At 52.8% G+C, this 9816-nt stretch overlaps 1 protein-coding gene across 1 annotated transcript; it reads right to left on the minus strand.

Moving 5' to 3' along the window:
• Positions 1 to 1116: 1116 nt before the first annotated feature.
• egr3 (early growth response 3) lies at positions 1117 to 7264 on the minus strand. Its single transcript, XM_048523035.2, has 2 exons — positions 6671 to 7264; positions 1117 to 2505 (listed from the first exon to the last, which is right to left on the minus strand). Exons 1-2 carry the CDS (start codon positions 6831 to 6833, stop codon positions 1337 to 1339), a joined length of 1332 nt encoding a protein of 443 aa, XP_048378992.1. The 5' UTR covers positions 6834 to 7264; the 3' UTR covers positions 1117 to 1336.
• Positions 7265 to 9816: the final 2552 nt, after the last annotated feature.

Here is a 9816-nt window from a genome sequence, read left to right on the forward strand (position 1 = left end):
GCATTACAATAGACAAGAAGCCAATGAGAACATCGGTGAATAATCACCATCTCTTCACAAAATCAAGCATTGCACCTTATTATAAGGTACGATAAAATCTTAAAAATAACGCCACAAAATAGAATTACATCTTTGTTCAAAATACTGTATGCAAAAATCTTCCCAAAAAAGCATTTCTCACAGGTTTCTTCTTGACGTGAGATAGCAAACCACTTTTGATCCCATGTCTGACATACAAGGTTCACATGCAGACATTAAAAATTGGAAAGAGCAAAAACTAACGAGAACATTCTGTCTGCCATGAGCGTACAGCTTCGAACTTTGTTGGGGTAGCGCACAGTTTCCAAGGAAAGAAATGTTAGCGTGCATTGGCATGCTTTGACATTAATGACTGGGAGTGCTCAGTCAAGGTGCAGAAGTGCTCCCCTCTGATTTCCCTAGAGAAAACTGAAAGGGCGGGAGTGGGGGGCGGGGGGGTGGGTGGATGGGGAATTAAACACAAGTTCGGGGTGTTGTCAAGTGGCTGTGATTTTGCGGATGGGGCGTGCACTCCCAGTCTGGCTCAACCCCGACATTGTTGTCCGTATAAAACTGCAGTGCACACACACGCACTGGTGAACACACAGGGACACGGACTGAGAGCAAGCGGCAGGGCACTACACTCTTCACACGGCCCAACACGACCACATTTATCTTGACTATCCTTTGTAAAATGTCCTTTCCTCTGCCAGTCTGATGGTGATGATGGTGATGATAAATTGTCCCCTCGGATTGTCTGGCCATCAACACTTTGTTCAGCTGATCACTTGAGAGCCTCCCGAGGAAAGGAGAGAGTAAAAAAATTCATTGAGCAAATTGTGCAAATTTGAGGGGGACCAGGCAGGTTTTTGTTTTGTTTCTGTAAGGTAAGAGGCGAAAGGGCCGGAGTCTCTCGGTCCGTTGAACCGTAGGCAGTAAATTTTACAAAGAGGTAACTGCGGTCCTAGACACCTCAAGCTGGCTGAAGTGGGGACACACAGGAGACTGTTCAAAGTGCTAGCTTCCACTTGGTGAGTTCGGGCTACTGGGTTCCTTCTTTTTCTTTTGGTGGGGGGGGGGGGGGGGGGGGGGGGGGGTTGGCTGGGGGTGGGTGTGGGGCAACGTGACGTTTGTTGGTCCTCCTGGTCTATAAATATCCACTGGTTAAAAAGAAGAGAGAGCCCTCCGCCCCACTCCTCCTGACTCCAAGTCCCAGGTCAAGGGCTGGTGGAGCTGTCGACAAGGTGGAGAGGCGGAATGGACAGAGACTCCCCGCACCCCCGCGGTGCCTGGTAGCGGTGCTGTAACGGCACTGTCCTCAGGCACAGCTGGAGACCGGGGTGTGGGGAGCGGGAGGTGTAACCCCAGCCCCTGTGGCGGTGCTCGCCGCCTTCTCCAGCCTCTTGTCCTTCTGTTTCAGATGGATCTTGGCGTGCCTCTTCCGCTCGTCGCTGCGCGCAAACTTGCGGCCGCAGAAGTCGCAGGAGAAGGGCTTCTCGCCGGTGTGAGTGCGGATGTGGGTGGTGAGGTGGTCACTGCGGCTGAAACTCCTCATGCAGATGCGGCACTGGAACGGCTTGTGGCCGGTGTGGATCCGGAGGTGCCGGGTCAGCTCGTCCGAGCGGGAGAAGCGGCGGTCACAGCCGTCCGCCGGGCAAGCGTGCGGCCTCTCGTGGACCGGCGTCTTGCTCGGCCGGTTCGGGTACTTCCTGGGCCGGATTGGCTTCAGGCTGAGCTGCTGCGGTGGCTGGGGTGGTCCTGGGTGTGGGCTGAAGGTGCTGGGCAGCTGCTTGGAGTCAGTGTACGCCTTGATGGTGGTGAGTGGGGTGAGGGGAGGAGGAATTCGGATTGGCTCCACAGCAGATGGGAAATGCTTGGGCTCAGGAAGGGACTGCAACTCCTGGTGATGGTGCTGATGGTGAGCATGGTGATGGTGGTGGTGCTGATGGTGTTGCTGGAACAAGTTATAATCCGGGATCACAGAGAACAGGCTGCTGCTGCCACCAGTCTCCTGGCCCACCTTGCTGTGACAGTCCTGAGTGGAGTACAGGTTCACCGAGCTTGTACTGCTGCTACTGCTGTTGCTGCCGCTGCTGGCCGGGTTTGCCTGAGGGTGGTACACCGCTTCTGGGTACATCTCCCCGCACTGTGGGTATGAGCCGGCTCCCTGCTGTTGCTGAGGAGCCTCATACAGTGGCTCCAAGTCCCCCTGGGCCGGCAGCAGTGGGCAGGCACCAGGCCCCTGGGGGTTATTACCACTACCTCCACCACTGCTGCTCACCGGCGAGTGGGAGACCCCGAAAATGCCTGCCAGGTTGATGATGTTCTCCGGGCACCAGTTCGAGCCACCCAGCGGGCCCCCAGGGGGAGAGTCAAAAGCAAACTTGCCCAAGTAGGTGAGCGGTTGCCCACGGCTCGGGTGTTGGAATGTGTGTGGGTAGGAAAGCTCCTGAGTCCCTTTGTCCATCGCTACGTCCATCAGTCCATCTGAGCAGAGGAACAAGAACATTCAACATCAGGCTCTCAGCAATTGCATTGGCTTCCCACAACAACACCATTGTTCAGCTCTTCAAACCTGACCACAGAATGCCTTCAGCTAATGCTAATCCATTCCTGGCTCCTCAAGCAACTGGTCTCTCTCAGGGTGTGCGTGTGTGCGAATGGTTTGAGGGCATGTGTGCCATTGCATGTGTGTGGGTCTGAGGGAGTGTGTGTGTGTGAGTGTGTGTGTGTGTGTGTGTGTGTGTGTGTGTGTCTATATGTGTGTGATTGTGAGAATATGTGTGTGTGTGTTTGAATGTACAGGAGTGTACGTGCATGAAGGTGTATGCCTGTTTGTGATGGTGTGTGTAAGGGTGTGTGTGTTTGTGTGAGAAGTGTGTGTGTTTGTGTGTGAGGGAGTGTGTGAATTTGTGTGTGTGAGAGGTTGTGAATATGTGCTGGTGTGTGTGAGTGTGTGTGATGGTGTGTCTGAGGGTATGTGTGAGTGTGGAAGGTTGTGTGTGAAGTTGTGTGCATGTGAGAGGTTGTGTCTGTGTATGAGTGTGTGTGTTGGTTCGGGTATGTATGACGGTGTGTGTGAATGTGTGTGTGTGTGTATGTGAGGTTGTGTGTGTATGTGTGTGTGTGTGCATGTGTGAGGTTGTGAGTGTGTGTTGGTGTGTGTGAGGGTATGTGTGAAGTTGTATGTGTGTGAGAGGTGGTGTCTGTATGAGAGACATTGTGTGTGTGGGTTAGAGTATGTATGATGGTGTGTGTGAATGTATGTGTGAGAGGTTATGTATATGTGTGTGTGTCTGAGAGTGTGTGTGAATGTGCATGTGAGAGGTTGTGTATGTGTGAGTTTGTGTGTGTGAGGGTGTGTGCGTGTGGCTGAATGAGAAGTTGTGTGATGGTGTGAGGTTGTGTGTGAGAGAGTTTGTGTGTGTGACCTTGCGTGTGTGGGTGTGTTTGAGAGGTTTTGTGTATGTGGGGTGTGTGTGCATTTGTGACAGTTTTATATGTGTGGGGTGTGTGTGTGTGTATGTGGTGTGTGTGTGTCTGTGTGATGATATGTGTGCGATTGTGTGTGGTTGGCTGTGTAGTGAGTGTGTAGTGTGTGTAATGATGTATGTGGGGGTGTGTGTGAGATGGTGTGTATGTGGTGTATGTGTCTGGCGTTTGTGATGAGTTGTGTGTATGTGTGGTGTGTGTGAATCTATGTGATACTGTGTATGTGGAGGTGGGTGTGTGGGTGGCTGTGTGGCCGGTATATGTGTATGTGCATGTATGTCAGTGATGGTGTGTGTGTGGGTGTGTATGTGATGATGTGTAATGGTGTGTCTAAGTGTGTGATGGTGTGTGGTGTGCGTGGAGTATGTATACGTTGGGGGGGTGTGGTGTGTGTGTGATGGTGTGTGTGTGTGATGGTGTGTGTGTGGGGTGTGTGTGTGTGTGGAGTGTGTATATGTTGGGGGCTGCAGTGTGTGTGTGTGATGGTGTGTGTGTGGGGTGTGTATATGTTGGGGAGTGCGGTGTGTGTGTGTGATGGTGTGTGTGTGTGTGTGGTGTATATATGTTGGAGGGTGCAGTGTGTGTGTGTGATGGTGTGTGGGGGGGTGTGTGTTTGATGGTGCGTGTGTGTGTGGGGCGGTGTATATGTTTGGGGGGTGCAGTGTGTGATGGTGTGTGTGGAGGTGTGTATGTGATGGTATGTGTGCGGGGGTGTGTGTATATGTTGGGGGGTGCAGTGTGTGTGTGTGGGGGGTGTGTATATGTTGGGGAGTGCAGTGTGTGTGTGTGGGTGTGTGTGTGGTGTGTATATGTTGGGGGGTGCAGTGTGTGTGTGTGATTGTGTTTGTGTGTGTGTGTGATAGTGTGTGTGTGTGAGGTGTGTGTATATGTTACGGGGTGCAGTGTGTGTGTGATGGTGTGTGTGGAGGTGTGTATGTGATGGCATGTGTGCGGGGGTGTGTGTATATGTTGGGTGGTGCAGTGCGTGTGTGTGGGGGTGTGTATATGTTGGGGAGTGCAGTGTGTGTGTGTATGTGGGTGTGTGTGTGTGATTGTGTGTGTGTGTGTGGTGTGTATATGTTGGGGGGTGCAGTGTGTGTGTGTGATGGTGTGTGGGGGGGTGTGTGTTTGATGGTGTGTGTGTGGGGGGGTGGTGTATATGTTTGGGGGGTGCAGTGTGTGTGTGATGGTGTGTGTGGGGGTGTGTGTGATGGTGTGTGTGTGATGGTGTGTGTGTGGGGTGTGTGTGATGGTGTGTGTGTGATGGTGTGTGTGTGGGGTGTGTGTGATGTATGTGTGTGGTGTGTATACGTTGGGGAGTGCAGTGTGTGTGTGATGGTGTGTGTGTGTGATGTGTGTGTGGGGGTTCTGTATATGTTGGGGGGTGCAGTGTGTGTGTGTGATGGTGTGTGGGGGGCGGTGTGTTTGATGGTGTGTGTGTGGGGGGCAGTGTATATGTTTGGGGGGTGCAGTGTGTGTGTGGGGGTGTGTGTGTGATGGTGTGTGTGTGGGGTGTGTGTGATGGTGTGTGTGGGGGGTGTGTGTGTGATGGTGTGTGTGGGGGGGCAGTGTATATGTTTGAGGGGTGCAGTGTGTGTGTGATGGTGTGTGTGGGGGTGTGTGTGATGGTGTGTGTGGGGGTGTGTGTGATGGTGTGTGTGTGGGGTGTGTGTGTGATGGTGTGTGTGTGGGGTGTGTGTGATGTGTGTGTGTGGTGTGTATACGTTGGGGAGTGCAGTGTGTGTGTGATGGTGTGTGTGTGTGATGTGTGTGTTTGGGGTGTGTGTGTATATGTTGGGGGGTGCAGTGTGTGTGTGTGATGGTGTGTGGGGGGTTGTGTGTTTGATGGTGTGTGTGTGGGGGGCAATGTATATGTTTGGGGGGTGCAGTGTGTGTGTGGGGGTGTGTGATGGTGTGTGTGGGGGGTGTGTGTGTGATGGTCTGTGTGTGGGGGTGTGTGTATATGTTGTGGGGTGCAGTGTGTGTGTGTGGGGGTGTGTGATGGTGTGTGTGGGGGGTGTGTGTGTGGGAGTGTGTGTATATGTTGTGGGGTGCAGTGTGTGTGTGTGGGGTGTGTGTCTGTGTTTGGGGGGGTTGTGCGGTGTGTGTATGAGTCTGTCTGATGGCGTGTGTGTTCGGGGGGGTGTTGGTGTGTGGAGGTGTGCGTGTGTGTTGACACTTAGCATAGTCAGTTGAACACAGCTGATGAAACGCAATCCAAAAGGGCACCCGAAAACGCCAACAAGAAAATGCGACCGCAACTGAGGACCCGGGAACCCAGGCCGTTTCCTTTGGCGGGGGGCGGGAGGGGTGTGGGTCTGGGGGTGCGCGGAGGGTTGGTGGGGAGTTGCGGGTGGACGGTGGCGGTAGCAGGGACAGGATTTGTGCCAGTGAATCAAACCTGCGTTTTATTTTCTCTTTGCAAGTTGACGGCCACACATCCAGCGGGTAAAACACATGCCAACGGTACGGAGTGAATGAAGCACAGAGCCGCTTTCCGCTTCATACTCCTTCCCGTTGCCGGGAGAGCTGCCCCGGTCTGTACACATAGGGGAGGTGGGTGGGGGGAAGCGGGGGAATGGTAAGGGGGAGAGCCCCCATGTAAACACGCCAAGACTCCGGCCGCAAAGTAGAGCGCACTCGTGAATCGGCGACCCCAGGAGCAGACAGCAAAAAAAGTGGACGCTCTCTCCTGCGATGTCCATATTGTGTAGACATGACAGTTTTAAACTGGACGCAAGGTGTAATTCAGCGATTTGTTCAGCAGACCCCTGACCCCGTCCCTCCCTCCCTCGCCTTCATCATTGATTACTGTACATAACTGACTCCAGAAACAGTGTCAACAACAGAAAGCACTGCGCACCCCACCTCCTGCAATGCACAGTCAAACAACTCCCTGTACTAAGTCGAAAGGATTATCTGCTCCCTGTACTACACTCTCTTCCCTGGCTGCATCCTTCCAGGAGCAGGAGTGTGCTAGTCTAGCCCTGGGATCACTGGGAGGGGGGGCGGGTGGTGAAGGGGAGAACGCGATTCCCACAGTAACCCGCCGGCTATTGACTTCTCCCGAAGCACCGAGCGAGAATGCGTGCCCATCCACCCGCGCTCCGAGGCCGAATCCAAGGCTTGCCAGGAGATCTGAGAGAATCAGATGTCTTACCTGCGCCCATCTGGCTGTACGCGCTGCCGGCGTCCGAGTTAAAAATGTTCATGGAAGTTGGCACGGCGGGTACAATTTCATCCTCGGGGTAGATAGTATCCTGCAGGGTGTTTAACAAACTGCTCATGGTCACCGGGATCTTCTCCACTAGCTTCCCGGTCATAGCAGAGCGCAGAGAGCTGGCTGCCTGGCGATCCTTTCTCCAGCAAATCACACAGTCCCAGATCACATCGAGGATCTATAAATACATACCCACACAGAGACTGAGGTAGAGAGATCCCTGTAGCTGCCCTCTCAGGGATGGGGAGGGGGTGGTTGCTGCCGTTGTCTGATGTGCTGTTTTCTCCCCCCCCCCCCCAAAAAAAATGCTCTTCAATAACAATAAAGAAAGAGAAGACAGGAGCAAAATCCGCTAAGGGCAAATCCTCGGAACAACAACAAACCGAAAGAGCCCCAGAAGCAGCAGGTGGAGGAGGCTGTAGTCACTGAGTGGATGTGCAGGGAGGGAAAACCATTGTATTTCAGTCTTGTTGTCCCTTGGTGTTTCGCTGATGACACAGAGAGGGGAGAGAAGGAGAAGCGCTTGCAATACCACACTGGTCTGCCTAAGAAGCACGGGGCCCCGGCTCGATATATAGGCGGCCGAGGAAAGCACCGTGACGTAGATGCCCTTACATGGACATCCAACAGGAGCTGGGCTCGCTGACGTCGCTCCTGGAAACGCACTTGCTGTCAGATGCTGGGGCTTTGCACTGAGCTGACACACACACACACACACACACAGAATCAGACCCAGGGAGGGGTGGGGTGTGTGTGTGTCGGGGGCAACCCCTTCCCCAAAACCCTCAGCTACATATATCTCAACCCAGCAACCCCCTGGAAAAGGGGCTGTAGACTTGAGGAGTAGGGGCTGGGATGGGGTGGGGTGACTGAGGGCACTTTGACACACCCCTTCCCCACTCCCCTCAGCTCTCTCTCCCCTCCCCCAACTCCCCAGGGAGCGGAAATCTTGTGGATGGGGAGGGAGTGTGTTTGCACTTGGAGCTGGGCTCGCTTGTCATCTCCGTGTAGACTGGAACTCCATATTAGGGCAAAGGCAGCCGGCGTCACGGCACTCCCCGTCCAAATTTGGCTCATTTTCCGGCGCGCGTGTGTCGTTCCGTCCCCGGAGTGGAAAATACTGTCTGATCGGAACCACATCCTTAAAAAGCAGCGACGTAATGGTTACTTCTGGCCTCACTCTCTCTCTCTTCCCTTTACAATTGCTCGCTCGAATAGGAAAATACAACACTTTACAAAAACAACACGCACACATTTACACACACATACAAAATCCGCTTCCTGATTTGAAAGTGACAATTGATGTTTGTCAATTGATTCAACCCTCAGCCGCACCTCCCCCCCACCCCCCCCCCCACCATTACCCATTCTCTGTACAGGCCATGTTTCAGGGATTGGCGATTTGAAACCCTATTTCAATCAATTGATCGGTACGTTCACACGGCGACCGCTTAGTCTGTGAGGACCACAGTGCAAGCTTTCCCCACTCTTTTCCATCCATACACCTGAAAGCAACAGGCAGTCCTCACACACCCCTCACCTCCCCGAACAACAGCCCCCGTCATATCAAAGACGAAACCACAGCAGTTTAATTACAAAACACAGTGTAATTATAATACTGAATTCAGGAGACAGGGTCTGAAATACACCAAACCGCTGGCACCGGTGCTCATAGGTTGCCATCTGGCTCTGTTCGCAAAGGACATACAATGATAGCCAGCCTCATGGCACACCAACAGGCTCATCATGGCTAATGGTGCTTTGCCCTCTCGACCCAGGTACCCAGCGCAGAAATGGCTCACTGCTCTCTTCACATATCTCACATTTGGCGAAGATGGCACACAGGGCTTCCACTGTCAACGGCAAACTCATCACTGCGTGTGCACAGACCCCAGGCCCCTCAGCATAGCTGCTTGACACTGGTCAGTGCTGCTTGACACTGGTCAGTGCTGCTTGGCACTGGTCAGTGCTGCTTGACACTGGTCAGTGCTGCTTGGCACTGGTCAGTGCTGCTGCATGGCTTTGGTCGGTGCTGCAGCCTGGCACTGGTCAGTCCTGCCTGGCAATGGTCAGTGCTGCTGCTTAGCGCTGGAATGCTACATATCAGTTTGCATGGATTGTTGGTTTAGACATGTACTGGGATGGGTGACAGCAGAGCTTTTAAAAGGATAACTTTTTGTATTGTGCTCAAAAACAGGTGGTGAATATCGTAACAAATCAGATCAGAAAGGGGCTTCAAATATAGGGTTTGAACTGGACAACACTCCAGTGTGAAGGTGTGAATCAAGCATTGTAGTTGCTGAGAATCTGAAATCACAACAGAAAATGGTGGAAACACTGAGCAACTTCAGAGGAACTCATTTCACAGGGGTCCCTGAGAGAAATTGAAACTCCACAGAGCAAAATTCCCAATATACCCAGGAACCATTAAGCCTAACTTGAGGCCATTCAGTCCATCATGGGATTGTAGAGCCCAACTGGAGGCCATTCTGTCTGCCATGGAATCATAGAGATCACATGGAGGCCATTCAACCTATCATGGGATTGTAGAGCCTAACTGGAGGCCATTTGGCCCACCATGCCTGTGCTGGCTCTTTTGAAAGTTGGATGAACCAGTGGCAGGTCTGAGGTTCACCAGTGTTGCTGTCTGTAAGGGATCCACCCACACACTTATCTCACACCACACTTATCCCAATCCACACTTTTCCCACTCCACACTTATCCCACTCCACACTTATCCCAATCCACACTCTTCCCACTCCACACTTATCCCACTCCACACTTATCCCACCCACACTTATCCCACTCCACACTTATCCCACTCCACACTTATCCCATTCAACACGTATCCCACCCACACCCTTATCCCACTTCACACTTATCCCAATCCACACTTATCCCACTCCACACTTATCCCATTCAACACGTATCCCACCCACACCCTTATCCCACTTCACATTTATCCCAATCCACACTCTTCCCACTCCATACTTATCCCTCTCCACACTTATCCCACACCAAACTTATCCCTCTCCACACTTATCCCAATCCACACTCTTCCCACTCCATACTTATCCCTCTCCACA

This window comes from Stegostoma tigrinum, chromosome 40 (assembly GCF_030684315.1).
Source record: "Stegostoma tigrinum isolate sSteTig4 chromosome 40, sSteTig4.hap1, whole genome shotgun sequence".
Classification (NCBI taxonomy): Eukaryota; Metazoa; Chordata; class Chondrichthyes; order Orectolobiformes; family Stegostomatidae; genus Stegostoma; species Stegostoma tigrinum.

Excerpts from the sequence above, each read along its gene's own strand:
- egr3 (XM_048523035.2), bottom strand. The coding sequence starts at position 6,833 with ATGACCGGGAAGCTAGTGGAGAAGATCCCGGTGACCATGAGCAGTTTG. Across the intron at positions 2,506-6,670 it reads GTACAGCCAGATGGGCGCAG|ATGGACTGATGGACGTAGCG; the intron begins GTAAGACATCTG and ends TCCTCTGCTCAG.